The sequence below is a fragment of the Alosa pseudoharengus genome, unplaced genomic scaffold (assembly GCF_046254945.1).
Source record: "Alosa pseudoharengus isolate Yale_2024_CS ecotype anadromous, Long Island Sound unplaced genomic scaffold, YU_APseudo_1.1 YU_APseudo_1.1_scf_10, whole genome shotgun sequence".
Taxonomy (NCBI): domain Eukaryota; kingdom Metazoa; phylum Chordata; class Actinopteri; order Clupeiformes; family Clupeidae; genus Alosa; species Alosa pseudoharengus.
This window is the reverse complement of record NW_027468565.1, coordinates 36042480-36060348: the sequence shown is the minus strand read 5'-3', so window position 1 is coordinate 36060348 and position 17869 is coordinate 36042480. Positions and strand designations below refer to the sequence as shown.

Below are 17869 nucleotides of genomic sequence, written 5' to 3'. Positions count from 1 at the left end.
TCCCTTCCTCTCCTTTTCCTCTTTTCCTCTCTCTCTCTTTACAAACTCCAGGCTTGCGGTCAAACCCAGGCCCCACGTTTGCAGGGTCTCTCCATGACCGCTCTTGATACAGACAGCAATTCCTACGAGTGTGTGTGTGTGCTGCGGGGCGGGGGGGGGGGGCATGTGGGGTGGGTGGGGTGACTGAGGGCATGATGGAGGCATGCCAGTGCAGCTAGGCAGCCCCAGCTTGGTGTGGGGGGAGTGGGGAGGGGATACTGGGTTGTTTTGGGGAAGATGGAGAAATCCAAATCTTGAGAAGTATGGAGGCTCGCTTTCACAGTCTGGCTCAACTTCAGAGGAGCTCATCCATCAATATTGCGCTCCGTGTCTGGACCAGAAGGCCCGCATTTGATGCATTGGCTCTCTCTCTCCCTCTCTCTCTCTCCTCTCTCTCTCTGTGTGTGTGTGTTGTGGTGTGTGTGTGTTGTGTGTGTGTGTGTGTGTGTGTGTGTGTGTGTGTGTGTGTGTGTGTGTGTGTGTGTGTGTGTGTGTGTGTGTGTGTGTGTGTGTGTGTGTGTGTGTGTGTGTGTGTGTGTGTGTGTGTGTGTGTGTGTGTGTGTGTGTGTGTGTGTGTGTGTGTGAGAGAGAGAGAGAGAGAGAGAGAGAGAGAGATAAAAAGAGAGAGACTGTCTGGTTGTATGTCTGTTCACCACTGTGTGCACTACACTTGAAGCCTTCTGTGTGTGTCTGCCAAATGTGCTCTAAGTCCCACAGCGCCTTACTTGGCCATCACCATTGATGTTTGCATGAACCTAAAATGACATTTCCTGTTGGTTAGAGTGCTTCAGGGTGAGGGGGGGGGGATTTTGCAATATTGCAGGCCTGTGACAGTTATAGACCCACTCTTGTTTATGGCCATCAGATTATCACATGACCTCAGGCAGCCGACTGTCTTACAAGAATTCATGCATTCATTTAATTCATTGATTGATTCATTCATGAAAAAGTGTGTTTGCTTCCTTCCCCTTGGGGCCTTGGATTGGAGTGTCCTCAGAAGGAGTCTAGGGCGCCTGGGGAGCCCTGGTTGTTTGTCTCCTTCAGACGCCTTTTCCTCCCTCTTTTCCACTGGGGTCTTATTGCATGCATCAGAGTTTGGCAGGCCAAGGCAGCTGTTGTTGTTGCTAATGGTTGTTTGTTGTTGTTTGAGCCCTTGTTGCCCAGCCTGCTGAACCAAGCCTGCCTGCCACACACATGTGTGGTGTGTGTGTGTTTACATACATCTGTGTGTTTTTTTGTGTGTGTGTGTGTGTGTGTGTGTGTGTGTGTGTGTGTGTGTGTGTACACGTGCGTGCTTGTATGTGTGTGTGCGTGTGTGCATGCATGCGTGCGTGCACACTTTTGTTTTTCTTGTGTAGCCCAGCCGGTTACCAGGCTACCTAGCAGATTTTTGATCACACCGCTCACCTGTGCTGGGGAACACTCTGCTCAGATGCCGGTCAACAAAACATAGTGTAACCTAAGCCTGGTACAGCTTAGCATTGTTCCACTATTCCAAAAGCACTTGTGCACACACACACACGCACGTACAATTCTACAAACACTTCAACAAGAACTGTTCAGTTGTTGGCATTGCAAAGAGGGGGCACGGGGCGGTTGCGGGAGAGCACCGTTGATCCGCAGCTGAAAGAAGGTGAGCTATGGGTCAGGCCAACACTAGGTGGCACCGTTTGGCCTCACTTACTCGTTTGTCAAGTTGGAGCAGCGGGCTGGAGGGGGGGGGGGTGTTGGTCGGTTGCTGCCTGGACCCCAGACTCACTGGCTGGCTGCTGGGCTATTTTTCCTCGCTTGGACACAGGCTGGGGCTCCAGTCAAGGGGAATGTTAGGAAAGGCTGCCCCCCCCCTTCTCTCCTCTCCTCTCCTCTTCTCTTCTCTCCTCTTCCCTCCTCTCCTCTTCTCTCCTCTCCTCTCCTCTCCTCTCCTCTCCTCTTCTCTTCTCTTCTCTTTTCTCTCCTCTCCTCTCCTCTCCTCTCCTCTCCTCTCCTTTTCTTTTCTCTCCTCTCCTCTCCTCTCCTCTCCTCTCCTCTCCTCTCCTCTCCTCTCCTCTCCTCTCCTCTTCTCTTTCCTCTCCTCTCCTCTCCTCTCCTCTCCTCTTCTCTTCTCTTTTCTCTCCTCTTCCCTCCTCTCCTCTTCTCTCCTCTTCTCTTTTCTCTCCTCTCCTCTTCTCTCCTCTTCTCTTTTCTCTCCTCTCCTCTCCTCTCTTCTTCTCTCTTCTCTTTTCTCTCCTCTCCTCTCCTCTTCTCTTTTCTCTCCTCTCCTCTCCTCTCCTCTCCTCTTCTCTCTTCTCTTTTCTCTCCTCTCCTCTCCTCTTCTCTTCTCTCCTTTTCTCTCCTCTCCTCTCCTCTCCTCTTCTTTTCTCTCCTCTCCTCTCCTCTCCTCTTCTTTTCTCTCCTCTCCTCTCCTCTTCTCTTCTCTTCTCTTTTCTCTCCTCTCCTCTCCTCTCCTCTCCCTCTCCTCTTCTCTTTTCTCTCCTCTTCTCTCCTCTCCTCTCCTCTTCTCTCTTCTCTTTTCTCTCCTCTCCTCTTCTCTTTCTCTCTCTCCTCTCCTCTCCTCTCCTCTTCTCTTCTCTTTTCTCTCCTCTTCCCTCCTCTCCTCTTCTCTCCTCTCCTCTTCTCTTTTCTCTCCTCTCCTCTTCTCTTCTCTCCTCTTCCCTCTTCTGTCCTCCTCTTCTCTTCTGAACCCCTTACTCCCATGTTTGTGTCTCAGTGCCGAGCAGTCTGCAGCAGGAAGTGGACCCCCTCTTGTACCCCCAACTCACTCACCCCACCCCCCCCCCCCACACACACACACACACACACACACACACAGACACATACACACTCACAGACACCAGCCGGGCTCACACTTCTGTTTCCTGTTGCATTTTGGAGGCTTGAGCAGTGTGAAACGGCAGCTGCTGAATCAGGGAATTCTGCCGGCGTGGATATCCTGCTATCTTTGTGGAATTTTATTTTTCTCCCTCTTTTCTTTCTCTTTCTCTCTCTCTCTCTCTCTCTCTCTCTCTCTCTCTCTCTCTCTCTCTCTCTCTTTCTTTCTTTCTTTCTTTCTTTCTTTCTTTTTCTGTTTCTAACGGCTCATCTGTCCACCCCCCAGCCCAGTCCTCCTCTCTCCTTCCCTTCTCAATGTCACACAACTTTTTCTTCATCTCTCTCACTCACACTCTCTCTCTCTCTCTCCCTCTCCCTGCTCTCTCTCTCTTTTTTTCTGGCAGGGAGGGTGGTCGTGAGTTGAAGAAGGGTTCATGTTTTTCATGTTCTCTGGCCTGAGCAAGGGGAGGGAAGCATCACCTCCAGCATTCCTATCCTCCTCTCTAGTTTCCTCTCTGGTCAGCGTGTGTGTATGTGTTTGTGTGTGTGTGTGTGTGTGTGTCAGGCTTAGACATCTCTTCCTGTTTTTTTGTTTTTTTTAAGTGTGTGTGTGTGGTGGTGGTGGTGGGGGGGGGGGGGCAGGGTGGCTAAAGATGGGCAGCAGGGTCAGAAAACAGAACGTTTTTGGGCATGTGCGGTGGTGCGCTCACCTGATACGGACTTGAGGGGGCATTGCCAGGAAGATTAGGGTGTGGCGTCGGCCCAGGGGGAGTTTTGTAACCTGTCCTTGGGAACATGGCAGCTTTCATAAGAACTCTGGCAGGAGAGGTGAAAGCTGCTCGGTATGAATTATAGAGGAGAAGGCACTGGCTCTGGCATCCTGTTGTTACAAGTGATCGATCTCTCTCACTCACTCACTCACTCACTCACTCACTCACACACACACACACACACACACACACACACACACACACACACACACACACACACACACACACACACACACACACACACACTCGAGTCCTCCGTGGGCCTTTGTGTGACGGTAGTTGATGAGATGATAGTGCCGGCCTCGCTCCGCACACTCGACTCTTCATATCACCATCCCCTATATCTCGACCCCATTTCCTATCTCTTTTTTGTGGTCCTCTCTCTGTCCTTCCTCTCCTCCTCCTCCTCCTCCTCCATGCTGCCCAGTGACATCCATTTCCTGCAGACGCCTGTCATTTAGATAGGAGCGTAAACACGCCGTCTCCGCAGCCCTCATCTCTGATTAGGACTGTCCTCTTTTTTTAGTCTTCTTTCAGCCCCTTTGATGGGTGGTGGGGGTGGGGGGTGCGGGGCATGGGGTGATGAGGGAAACACCACCCAAAAGTGCCCGGGCAGATTCCACTGATACCCTGCACTGATGTACTTCCTGTCCCCTGGCATTTCCTCCCAGAGCCACCAGCCACCCCACCCCTGCCGGGTGACCTCTTCCATTTGGTCTGTGTGTGTGTGTGTGTGTGTGTGTGTGTGTGTGTGTGTGTGTGTGTGTGTGTGTGTGTGTAGGATGGCTTGTTGTGATGGGTGGAGGACAGGCTTGCATGCTCGCTAGAAGGTCAGATCACTGGTGAGGTCATCGGCTGGCGTGGCTGCCGCTCGCTACCGCAGCTGTTTTATCTTTGGATGTGGTCAGGGGGGCCCCACTCTAGGGTAGTGGAATATGGCGAGGCCGGCTGGCTGACTGGTGGTGGCGGGTGGCGGGTGGTGGCGGGTGGCGGGTGGTGGCGGGGGCAAGCCTCAACAGGCCCAGCTCAGTTCGGGCTGTCGCTGGGCAGAGCTGGAGAGACTGAGTCAGTGGCTCCAAACATACTATGACCCCGTCCTGTGGCTTTAAACAGGACCCGCTGCGAACACACACACACACAAATATATATACACACACACACACACACACACACACACAACACAACACACGGTGGTGTGTGTTTGTTTGTCTCTGCAGGGAAGTGGAAGTTGGTTGGCACACACCCAGAAGGGCATGAATTGGTCAAGTCCCGCTGAGGTACTGGCAAGATGGAGCACAGTGCAATTCCCAAAAGCCGCCATTGAGAGACCGTACTGCTTTGGATAAAAGCGTCTGCTAAGTGCCAGCCATGAACAATGACTGCACTTGGCAGGGCAGTCTGACCCAGTACACGCACGCAGGAGGAGACCTGACATGTACTGTAGGCTTGGTCATCCTCTCTTAGCTCTGAGACCTTATGTTCTGCTCCGAGTCTTTGTGTTCTGCTCTGAGGGCCTGTGTTCTACTTCAAGGGTCTCTGTTCTGTTCCAAGGCCTTGTTTTCTACACCGAGGGCTTGTGTTCTGTTCCGAGGGCTTGTGTTCTGTTCCGAGGGCTTGTGTTCTGCTCCGAGTCCTTGTGTTCTGCTCCGAGTCCTTGTGTTCTGCTCCGACGCCTTGTGTTCTGTTCCGTGGGCTTGTGTTCTGTTCCGAGGGCTTCTGTTCTGCTCCGACGCCTTGTGTTCTGTTCCGAGAGCTTGTGTTCTGTTCCGAGGGCTTGTGTCTTGCTCCGAGGGCTTCTGTTCTGCTCCGACGCCTTGTGTTCTGCTCCGAGGGCTTGTGTTCTGTTCCGAGGGCTTGTGTTCTGTTCCGAGGGCTTGTGTTCTGTTCCGAAGGCTTGTGTTCTGTTCTGAGGGCTTGTGTTCTGCTCCGACGCCTTGTGTTCTGCTCCGAGGGCTTGTGTTCTGCTCCGACGCCTTGTGTTCTGCTCCGACGCCTTGTGTTCTGCTCCGAGGGCTTCTGTTCTGCTCCGACGCCTTGTGTTCTGTTCCGAGGGCTTGTGTTCTGTTCCGAGGGCTTCTGTTCTGCTCCGAGGGCTTGTGTTCTGTTCCGAGGGCTTGTGTTCTGTTCCGAGGGCTTGTGTTCTGCTCCGACGCCTTGTGTTCTGCTCCGACGCCTTGTGTTCTGTTCCGACGCCTTATGTTCTGCTCCGACGCCTTGTGTTCTGCTCCGAGGGCTTGTGTTCTGCTCCGAGGGCTTGTGTTCTGCTCCGAGGGCTTGTGTTCTGCTCCGAGGGCTTGTGTTCTGCTCCGAGGGCTTGTGTTCTGCTCCGAGGGCTTGTGTTCTGCTCCGACGCCTTGTGTTCTGCTCCGAGGGCTTGTGTTCTGCAGAAGCTGCTGACAGCGGGGGCAGCTGAGAAAATCATTGTCATATTAAATTACAGTCAGAATGAAAGGAAATCGTCAACGGTCATTATGTGAACTCAGAGCCCAAACACACACTTAACACACACACACTGTACACTACACTCACACACGCGCATATTCTCTTAATCACATTAACACAAAGTCATACGGCAGCAAATGCCTGCTATGTTTTAGCCGGTCAGTGTGGTGGAGGATTTTCACCAAACTCATCTTTTTATTGGGTTCCTTGGGGTCATGCTCCGGCTGTGGGCTGAACTGCACAGGCCTGTGGTCTGCTCCAGGCGCTCGCTCACTGCCCCGACCTCAGAGACGCAGCTCCGCCTCAGTTAGTTTATGTGTTGACCAATGGGTTGTTGTATGGCTGTATGTGTTGACCAATGGGTTGTTGTATGGCTGTATGTGTTGACCAATGGGTTGTTGTATGGCTGTATGTGTTGACCAATGGGTTGTTGTATGGCTGTATGTATGTGTCTGTCCGTCTGTTTTGTGTTTTTGTGCTATTACTTGGTGTGCTTCCCTGGATGTTCTGGTCAGAGAGAGAGAGAGAGAGAGAGAAAAAGAGAGAGAGAGAGAGATTATAAATCAACACAAACAAACACGCACACCACTAGCCCCTAATCAGTTGAGTGTGGCATATGCCGGGCCTCGGGGAGCTGGGGTCTCTAAGGGCAGCCAGATGAGTGTGGCTTCCCCCTCCAGAGCGCGTCAGCATCAGCGTCTGCTCGCCTCTGCTCTGGAACTGCGCGGAGCTGGAACCAGAGCCTGCAGGGAGCCAGCAGGGGCGGGCCACCCAGCGAGGCTAGCCGCGGCAGCTGTTTACAAGCCAGGCCTCCTCGCCGCATTTCCTGCGCCCCGCGTGTGGTAATGAACTTGTTAATAGACTCCCGACATTATGCAAACAAGGCTCCCCATCATTAAGTGTCCGAAACACAAACACACACACGCATGCTTTCTTTCTCTCTCTCTCTCTCTCTCTCTCTCTCTCTCTCTCTCTCTCTCTCTCTCTCTCTCTCTCTCTCTCTCTCTCTCTGCCTGTCACACACACATACACACACGAGCACGCAGACAAAAGAGCGAGCACATGCAAATAGCATGTGTGGCGGAGAAACACAAGTGGTTTAGATTTGCGCGCTTCCTCCCGCGGTCAAACTGGCGGTGCCTAAGCCAGATTGGGAGCGTCATTGTGATCACAGGCCCGTCGCTGCAGCTGTGGCAGCCCTGTGAATTCTGGGACAGACGGAGAAGGCGAAGGAGGCCGTTGAGGAGAAGTGCACTCCTCTACCGAGTGGGCGTGGCATTGAGGGTTCCCTCATGATCCTCTCTCTCTCTCTCTCTTCCTTTTTTCACTCTCACTATCTTTCACTCTGTTTTCAACGCCTTCTGTCTCTCCATCCCTCCTCCCTCTCCTCACTAGAGAGAGAGAGAGAGAGAGAGTCTAAATCAATGATGAGTCCCATTGGAGACTGAGGGCCCTAGGCTGTGCATAGTTAGCAGGTTATGGCAGCATGCACTTAAATACTTTTTGAGGCCTCACTCACTTAAAGAGGTTGTGTGTGTGCTCATACACAACAGCATGGTACAAACAAAGCTGCTATTGCATGAGATGCTACAATTTTGCTTTCAACAGTGAAAATGTGTCCTTAATTTGTCACGGCCTAACAGTTTTAAATAAGCGTGATGAAAGGACTATGATTCAGTCTCGTTTTTTGTTATAATGGAAGCAATTTTACGACTCTTTTCCAACCCTCGATGGTAATATAGATACCAGCGCATCACCAGCATCAGAGATGTTTTAGTACATTCTGTAAAAGTGTGTGTGGTTGTGAAGAGAAAGCCAGCATTGCTCAGCTTGCAGCCAGTTCTTTGTGTGACACACACACACACACACACACCTCGGGCAGGCAGCGGATGTATTGAAGAGGTGCTGAGTCACCACAAGGCTGGAGCAGCTGGGGGTCTGTGGACTGTGGCATGCTGGTCAGTACTAAAAGGCCTGTATGTGTTTGTGTGTTTGCAGGCCCTACGGCCATTTTTAGAGATGGGCCTTTCATCCTGCCACAACCAACCAACCACCCTCCACTACACACACACACACACACACACACACACACACACACACACACACACACACACACACACACACACACACACACACACACACACACACCACCCTCCACTACACACACACACACACACACACACCCGCAGGACATCCCACCACCAGCTGAGGCTGCGGCTGCTAACTAACACCAATCATGTGGCCATCCGTTTGTTGGTGTGGTGTGATGACGGATTCGCACAGCACGACCCCCGCCCCCCCCCCCCCCTTCCTCGGTGCATATCGTTGCCAGACAGACATCCTCACGGGGAGCGTTCGCTGGGGTTCCTGTGGAATGGACTCGTATCACTGATTCATGCGATAGGGCCCTGTGGCCCACTGGGCTGGCCGGTTGGCTGCCGTTCCTCCCTCCCTCTCGCTCGCTATTTTCCTGGTCGCGTAGTAAGCACGAGAACAAAGGCCAGGCCACGTGAGATTGCTCCGTATTGATTTCACACGCATTCCTGGTCAGCTGGATACACATTTGTCCAAACAACATTCTTTGCTACTCAATATTATCAAACGTTTTTTTCCTCTCCTTTCCTCTGCTCCTCCACTCCTCCACTCCTCCATCCCTATGGCTATTTGTTCCTCCACTCCTCCATTCCTCCATCCCTATGGCTATTTGTTCCTCCACTCCTCCATTCCTCCATCCCTATGGCTATTTGTTCCTCCACTCCTCCATCTCTATGGCTATTTTTTCCTCCACTCCTCCATCCCTATGGCTATTTGTTCCTCCACTCCTCCATCTCTATGGCTATTTGCTCCTCCACTCCTCCATCCCTATGGCTATTTGTTCCTCCACTCCTCCATCTCTATGGCTATTTGTTCCTCCACTCCTCCATCTCTATTGCTATTTGTTCCTCCACTCCTCCATCTCTATGGCTATTGGTTCCTCTACTCCTCCACTCCTCCATCTCTATGGCTATTTGTTCCTCCACTCCTCCATCTCTATTGCTATTTGTTCCTCCACTCCTCCATCTCTATGGCTATTTGTTCCTCCACTCCTCCATCTCTATGGCTATTTGTTCCTCCACTCCTCCATCTCTATGGCTATTTGTTCCTCCACTCCCCCATCTCTATGGCTATTTGCTCCTCCAGGGAGTCAATACTGACCTTTGGAGTACCTTCCAATGGATGAGCTCTGAATATGCAAGGGATTCAAATTTGATTCTTAGAAGGAGAATAGAAAGTTGGAAAAGAGAGAGAGAGAGAGAGAGAGATAAAGAGGATAACAAATAGAGATCCAGTGGAAATGTGTGTTCCAAATGTTGTGTTTTCTCTCAGCTTCGCTTTTTCTTTCACTTTTTTCCTTTCTTTCTCTGTTTCTTATTTTGATTTTGCTTTCTTACTCTCTTGCCTTCTTACGCTCTCTTTCAGTCGCTCTTTCTTGTTTTCTTTTGTCCTCCCTCCTGAGAAGAAGGGAAGAGTGCCTGGGGTGCTTTGAGTGGTGCCAGAGCGATTTCAGGATCTCAAGGAAAGAGGAATGAGGTCCAGGGCTTGTTTTTGCACATAGTCCCATACAAACTGTGTGTGTGTGTATATATATATATATATATATATATATATATATATATATATATATATATATATATATATATATATATATATATATATATATATATATATATATATATATATATATATATATATATATATATATATATATATATATATATATATATATATATATATATATATATATATATATATATATATATATATATATATATATATATATATATATATATATATATATATATATATATATATATATATATATATATATATATATATATATATATATATATATATATATATATATATATATATATATATATATATATATATATATATATATATATATATATATATATATATATATATATATATACACCATGAGACCCCCCCCCCCCCCCTATTATGACCAGTCCAAACTAGAGCATGGGGCAATGTGTACATCTGCAAGAAGGGCTCTTAATACATTATGCGATTTCCCCACCTCCCCCTCACTCACAAACGCACACGCACACACACACACACAAACATGTGTGTGAATTGGGGGCCACAGCCAGCAGTAAGAGGATTGTTTAATGTGCCTGAATGTCCTGTTGATCCCTATACGCGCAGCCTCTTTTCTGCGAAAGGCTTCCTGTCCACTCGACCATTAATCCCCATCATTTCTGTTTATTCGCTGTGTCCAAACACCACAAGTCAAAAGGAGAGAAATTACTTTGGAGAGAACTCGAGGAAAGAAAGGGAGAAGGAAGGCCCCATTTCCAATTCCTTGAAATCAACTGATTAGTTTAAAGGGTTTGCTACAGGTGAAGGAGAGGGTTTCAGCAACACGGGCATTTTCATGCTTCTCTCCGCCATCTGTCTTATGCCACTGCCTGCGCTTGTGCTTGGCCTCGTCCCTTGTCCAGATAGTGTGTTTATAAAGAGAGCTTTCACTTTTCCTAGATGGCAGAGTTGGAATCTTGCAGCTACCCTTGGAGGCTCTTTGGTTTGTTTTTTTTACCCCTTATCTCGCTCCCTCAACTCTGTCTTTCTCCTTTGCTGACGTTTTCCCCTCCTTTTTCTGGAAATGTAGCAGAGTGATGGGATGGGACACACACACACACACACACACACACACACACACACACACACACACACACACACACACATTCTTTCTCCTTTACCTCCCTCGCTCTTTCCCTGCTTTGGTCATCGTGCCTTTGGCCCTGCTTCAGCACTAGCGCCTGTGTCTGGCCTCCGAGAACGCGCTGTTCGTTGTTAACCGTTGTTTTTTTTTTCTTCGCCGCGAACTCCAGGTCAGCGGCGCAACAAGAGAACGAGAGCGAGAGGACCTCCGCGGCGTGTTGACCTAAGCGTCCTCTTCAGTGCACAGGGCCATACAGGGAGAGAGTGAGAGGAGGAGGAGGAGGAGGAGGAGGAGAGCTCTCCCTGGGGGTCACCCTGTTCCCCGTCTCCCTTCCCCACCACTCCCCTGCCCTCCCAATAACCGAAATACCAGGGAGATTTATTTATTTTCCCTGTCGCACCTAAATGAATGAATTGCCTATTTGGGCAGGCTGCTCCTCCGCGTGGCCTAAGTGGCTGTGACGCAATGCGGATGCGTTCTCAAGGCCCCGCATTCTCCGGTTTCCTCTCTCCTTCTCCATCTTGATCTGGGGGCTCTTGATCTGGGGGCAGCGGTTTGTGCGCGGCTCTCTGACTTACTCATGCGCTCTGATGAGAAGTTAAACAAATACGGGCTCGCACGAGGGGCATGTTACCACGGCGAAAGTTGTCCATGGAGACCGGAGCAGATCGGTGTAGGCGCGGCCTCCCACGCTGTATTCAGGGGCCTCTTTTTCTCCCATGGGGCCACGGGGCCTTAGCACTCTGCACTGCATGCTTTTATGAAGCAGCAACAACATGCGCTCGCCTCAGAGTGTGTGAATGTGTGTGTTGTTGGTTAACTTGGTTAAGAGGAAAATGCTTAATTAAAAAAAAAAAAAACTCTTGTATATAAATCTTCTGTATATTCTTGTACATAGCACAACGTGTAAAACTATATATTAAATATTCGATAATAATAATCGATGCTTCATTGTGTCATGAAGCACAGTGAAAAGTGTGAGAAAGAGTGAGCAAAAAGAGTGAGCACAATGACTGATTTTAGTCGGGGCGAATGCAGAAAGGGACCATTGCATCATGAACAATTTATGAGGGATAAAATGTTTGCTGCAAGGCCATTTTGTGTGTTCATACAACAACTTCCCCTGTGCTATGCTGTGCGTAATGTCTCCCATCCATACAGCCGCATGGCGTGGGTTGCATGTGTTAGCGAGTCCGGCCCCAGCAGAGATTTCTCCCCTGATTGCTAAATGTGGGATGGTAACAGAGCCTACTATCATTAACGTTGGTGCATTAAGCTGGGCCATTCATGTTGGCAGGGATAAATAATGGATGTGGTCTTTGGCTTCTAAATAAATGAAGACCAACCATATCAGAGAAAGAGTGAGTGAGTCAGAGAGAGAGAGAGAGAGAGTGTGTGTGTGTGTGTGTGTGTGTGTGTGTGTGTGTGTGAAGCCCATGTATATGTGTGTGTTGTATGGTTCTCTCTCCCGGCAGCTGATGGCTCATAGCCCAACTTTCCATGCTTCCTGAGGGTCAGGGGTCGTTGGCTCTGAGGCGCTCTTTGGATAGGCATGCATACACGCTCCTCGGCTGGACGTGGCAATAGCAGCGTTTGGTTGGCTGCCATTTGCCGCAGCCAAGAAGGACCAGGGACCCGTGCAGGCAGGGGAGAGGGCTTCTCTGGTCCCCCAGAGATGAGTGCGCTCTGGTGGGGGGTGGCTAAGGAAAGCCCTGTGTGTGTGTGTGTGTGTTTGGCCAGAGTGCTGGTGGGGTGAAAGCTAAGCTAAGCTCTGCTTTTGTGGTCATTTATTGTAATTTATGTGGAGGGCTGACTGTGAGAACAGCCCCTGGCGGTCTTTCATATTGCCCAGCTACACAAGACAGACACAGGACAACTATTTCAGATTTGAGTGCCCTTTTTTTTTTTTTTTGTACGATTTCTTCTCGGTGTCTCATCCTTTAAGTGGAAAGTCAAATGTTGTAGGTTTTCGAGAATGCTCGTTGCCGTTCGTTGTTGCTGGCGAGAGCTGGACGCTGGATACATTCTTGTTTTTCATGCTCCTTCCTCCCTCTCTCTGTCTGTGTCTCCCAGGGCCAGGAGCAGACATTTGAGTTCCCCAACGTCTTCCCGGAGAAGGACGCCAGGTCGGCCGAGGGCTCCATCGAGGAGATGCAGGAGCAGTTCATGGAAGACGAGAAGCAGCGACAGAAGCCCGACCCACGAAGGGGCGGAGTGACCGAGTGGTTTGGCCTCTGAAGAGACTGCATTCTCCTCTGTTAGAATGTTTGTGTGTGCCTGTGTGTGTGTGTGTGTGTGTGTGTGTGTGTGTGTGTGGAGACCAGGAGCTGCGTCACCTCACTAAGACCCCACATGTGGCTCTGGAATCGCTGCAGAGGGTCCAGAGCATTGGATCCAGCTGCCCATCACTCCCCTGGGGCCAGATGCCCTCCCCTGTCTCTTTCCTCTCTCCATCTCTCTCTCCATCTCTCTCTCCATCTCTCTCTCCATCCCCCCTTTTCCCTTTCCTCTCTCATTTATTTCTTTTCCCGTCATTTGCTCATCACAATGTCCTCTACCTAGTATTTTTCTCTCCCTCTCTCGTTCTTTCTCTCTCTCTCTCTTTCTTTTTTTCTTTCTTTCTTTCTCTCTCATCCCCCCCCCCCCCCCACACACACACACACACACACACACACACACACACACACACACACACACCCATCGAGGCCTCTGCGTATGCGTGTGTCATTAGCAGTGCCAGTGGAGTGGTCAGTCTAGGAAAAAGTCCAGCAAACCCACATTCAATCCATCACCCTCCTCCCACAGGCCCACCATCAGTGACGGGAGAGACTGGAATGGATGTCCGCACGTGGAGCGCCTCGATGCTTTGTGCTCGCTCAAACAAAGGAAACTTCTGTTAAACATCATTCCTTTTCTGAGGGGGATGGATATGTTGCAGCTTTTCTAATAAAAAGAAAACATTGTAAATATCAGTCAATTGTATCTTCTTGGGGCTTTTTATAGAAATTATTATGTATGGATTGTGGAAATGGAAATATTACATTAAGACCCTTGCTCCACAAACGCATCCAAGCACACTCTGTTCCAGGCAAAGTTAGATGGGTATTTAGAAACCTGTCTGACCGTCTGAAAGGTTATACTGTCCCATCTGGGAGGATCCATTTCAAGCTGTGACTCACCGTCATGTTAACGCTCTCGTATTTACAAGGCAATTTAGCAGCACAATAGCACCCGTAGCAAAGACCACATTGTTACCGCACTCAACAGAACACCTCTGTTGTTTTGTGTGACCCTCACAATGTCCAGTAGTGACACACACACACACACACACACACACACACACACACACACACACACCTTCCCGGAGATGTTAAACCAGTATTGCGCCATCTGCTGCCAACTCCAACTGCAATCAGTGACCTCACCCAGCCAACAAGGCGATCTCTAAGGGGAATGTCAATATTGATAGCATCCTCCATTGTATTCTGCTAGGAAACACTGGCCCCCTGCATTGCTATAAAGACATTTGATTTAAGGCAAAACAAAAGGGCCGGAAAAAAAACAGAGAGAAATGACTTGAAGACAGCAGATGGACAACAAAGGAGAGAGAAAAAGAATGAAAGACCACAGATCTCAAATTCCTCTCCATGTTGCTCCCTGCCAGGACTGACCCCCCACATGAAAGTTGGGAAATCTTCTGCTGTGTTTGCCAAAACCCCTAACACACACACACATACACACACGCACACAATGAAACTCCATCGTATTTTCAAGCAGCTGTTGCCTGTGGTCCTCTTCTTTCCCAATCATCTCCTCAGCCCATGCCAGACAGAGTATGGGCCGAACATCGCGTGGTTGTCAAGACCCTAGTCGTTCTGTGTGGAGATGCGCACTCTCCTGGTCATCAGGACCTCCCACTGACCGTGAGAGAGAAGAGGAGCACCTTGACCTCCTTGGCTAGTTCTGCTCAGGCTACAGCAGTGGGTTATGAATCTGAGTTTAGCACTCTTCCAGCTTACGTCATAGATAGCCATGGAGTCTGAAGCAAGTCTGGTCCCAATCTGGTTCGGGTGCCAAATAGGTGTAGTTTGTGTAGTGTATTTTTTTCCCCAACAGCCTTCAGGCCTATAAAACTTTACGGACTAAGATACATAGCACCTGTCTGTGGTTGAAGTGTTTCAAGTTGTTCTGTGTAAAACGATCACAGACTCACAGCCTGGAGCTAAGAGTATTAGCAAGTGGTTGCATGAAAGATGCTTCCGAAGAGAGACTGATGAATCCTATTAAAGAGAATACGAGCCTGGTGGTTGGAAGTGTATTTATCATAACAGATTTATTACACATGGATAAGCATGGCACAGCATATGAAAACCTGTAGGGTTTGGGCTTTGGAAAAGGGATGGGGACATTTGGATATCAAGGTATCCTAAAATGAGGTGATGCAGACTTTTTGGATCATGAGGAAAGTGAAAGGCAAAAAAGGAATAAGTTATCCTCAGGTGAATAGTACAGGGACAGGAGAATCCAGAGATTTATGCCAAACTATTAATGTGTAGAAGGAAAGAAATGCTGACTTGGCTTTTGGAAAAAGACAGTTGGATCAAAAGAGCTATTATTCTGTCACACACACACACACACATTTCTCTCTCATCTAACCTTTTCTGTGTCTGTGCCTCTTTCACCATGAGCTTCCCTGTCAAAGCCCCTGTCCTTCTCTTGCACGCTCACTCTCTCTCCCTCTCTCTTTCTCTCTCCCTCTCTCTATCCCCCTCTCTCTCACACTAAGAGAATGTACTGCACAGGTCTTGTCCATGCGTGGGAGGCTAATGGAAGCAGGTTGAATATTTTAAGCAGACCTCAGCTCTTGTCAGCCTCTCCATTCCGTCGTGTCATTGAGTGTGTGTGTGTGTGCTTGTGTGACCCTGTTCCCTCTCCATCCCTACCCTCTCTCCATCTCTCTCTCTCTCTCTCTATCTCTCTACACACTCCAAGTTTGGAAGTGGAATGACATCATCCCCTGGTTTTAGCAGTGGAGGTATAAGTTGCTACTGTGCGTGAGTCAGATGGCGGCAGAGTCTCTATTCTTAAATCCTGAAATGTTAACTCAGGCAATTTATCAAATCTGTCATTAATCCGCACTATTGCTTGATCTACAATTACAATTTATGGCTGTGATGTCATACGTTCCCAGCTGGTCCACGGTCAGAGGAACATAATATCCGACATAATATTCAGGGACAGACCGACTGGATACAAGTGCTACAGTAGTAAATTTATATGGCAGTTAAGTTAATGGGAGTTATTTTGTATGCCAGCAAACAAATTAGCTAACCAGCAAAAATGGGAAATGTTAGTTAATCAATCAATGTTTGAGATTCTTATATTGCTTTGCCAGCCTGCGGTCTTCTTCATCATCATCACACACACCATTGGCTCTTCTTCCTCTCCTCCTCCATTGAGCAGTTGTTGTGGATGCTGGTAGATTTTTAGATTGTTTCCATGGGAGACCTGTGAAAACCCCTGGACCTCTGGTCCACCTCTCAGGAATCTCCGATCTCCACCCTCACCCCCACCCCTTGCTACACACACAGTCACACACATAGACACACACACACACACTTATAAATGTAGCCTCCCCTCAAGCATCTAACGGCGAGCAAAATGCAATTTTGAACTCGATCACTGCCGTGAGTGCAAGCCTGATTCTCCTAATATACTGGCGTCACACACAACCCCTACCCCAAGTGCCCGTGTGTTGGCTCAAAGTGTGGTACGAAAAAATGTCTCCATGTGCTGGCAATGGCAACGGGCACATTAGGGGTGCAGAGAGCAGACACCGAGAGGTAGGAAGCAGGCAAATGCCCTGGCAGTGCCCCTCCATTTACCCACGAGTGAGGAGCGCAGTGGCACTTTGCACAAGTTGCTCACAGAGGCGTGGGAGGGCAGTGAGAACAGACCACTGAGACGATGAATACACATCCTATAAATAGCGGCCAGGAGAAAAAGAAGAGCAGAGACTGTCTTTTGGAAAGCCCCAGCATCCACACACACACACACACACACAGGCACACACACACACACACACACACACACACACACACACACACACACACACAGGCACACACACACATATATGCACACACGCAGCGCATCTCAGCACCCAACCAAGTTCACTAAGACAACCAGAGCGGGGGCCCATCGGAGGTTGCTGCAGAGTGCTGGCGTGCGGCCAGAGACATTTTTGACTCCCCTCAGGTTGCCCTTGGTTCATTTGAGCTCAGCCAATGCACTCTGTCACCCTGAGCCTGTTGCGGAGGCCCCTGTGCCGGCGCAAGGCCCCCAGGCCCCACCTGGGGCAAGCGGGGGAGGGTTGTTGATGAAGTGCCCGTCCGTGCAGCTGGAAGATAGTGGCGGTTGTTGTTTCGGGGGGCCTGGTTTTTTGGCCTGGCCCAGGAGTGAGTTTCTTCTTTTTTTTTTGTTCAGTGTCAGGGAGTACAGTATGGCGGAGTAACCCCAGGAAAAGGATTAGGCACGCTGAACAAATTAAAAAGCGCTGCGATTCAGGGAACTGCTCGTACGTGGAATAATGGTTCCCGCGGAAGAGCATGAGCTCGTCTAGAGAACCCTTGACAGACACACCGCAGCGCATATTTAAAAGTGTGTTTTCAGCACATTTATTAATAAAAACATACTTATGGAAATTTAGCGGGATTTTCGGGGGGCTTAAGAGCTAAAGCCTCCCCCCCCCCCCACCCCCCCTCCCACACACACACACACACACACACACACACACACACACACAGCCCCACAGCCCCACAGCCCCAGCGTACAACTGTTGGCTGTATGGCAGGGTCAGCAGTGGCCCTCGACGGGTAACCTCCCTCTGGGACGGCTGGAATCTGCCTCTCTCTGGCTCGGAGAGGCCTAGAGGCCCCTGGCTGAACCGTGCCAAGCCCAGCCGAGCCAAGGCCAGCCCCAGTGTGAGGGGCCTGCCCCAGTGTGAGGGGCCTGCCAGGGAGTTTGCCTCGCCATGCCTTCGCCTCGCCCATGTGTCAAGAGAAGGGCACCACCGATGCCAACTTTG

The 17869-nt window shown here is 49.6% G+C and overlaps 1 protein-coding gene across 1 annotated transcript in view; it reads left to right on the top strand.

Annotated features, from left to right (window-relative positions):
* The window catches only part of mrpl23 (mitochondrial ribosomal protein L23), a 38138-nt gene extending 24381 nt beyond the window's left edge, over window positions 1-13757 (top strand). Inside the window, exon 5 of the mRNA XM_076271249.1 lies at window positions 12859-13757. Coding sequence (XP_076127364.1) covers window positions 12859-13023 — 165 coding nt within the window. The 3' untranslated portion in view covers window positions 13024-13757. The remainder of the gene's footprint in view (window positions 1-12858) is intronic.
* Window positions 13758-17869: the final 4112 nt, after the last annotated feature.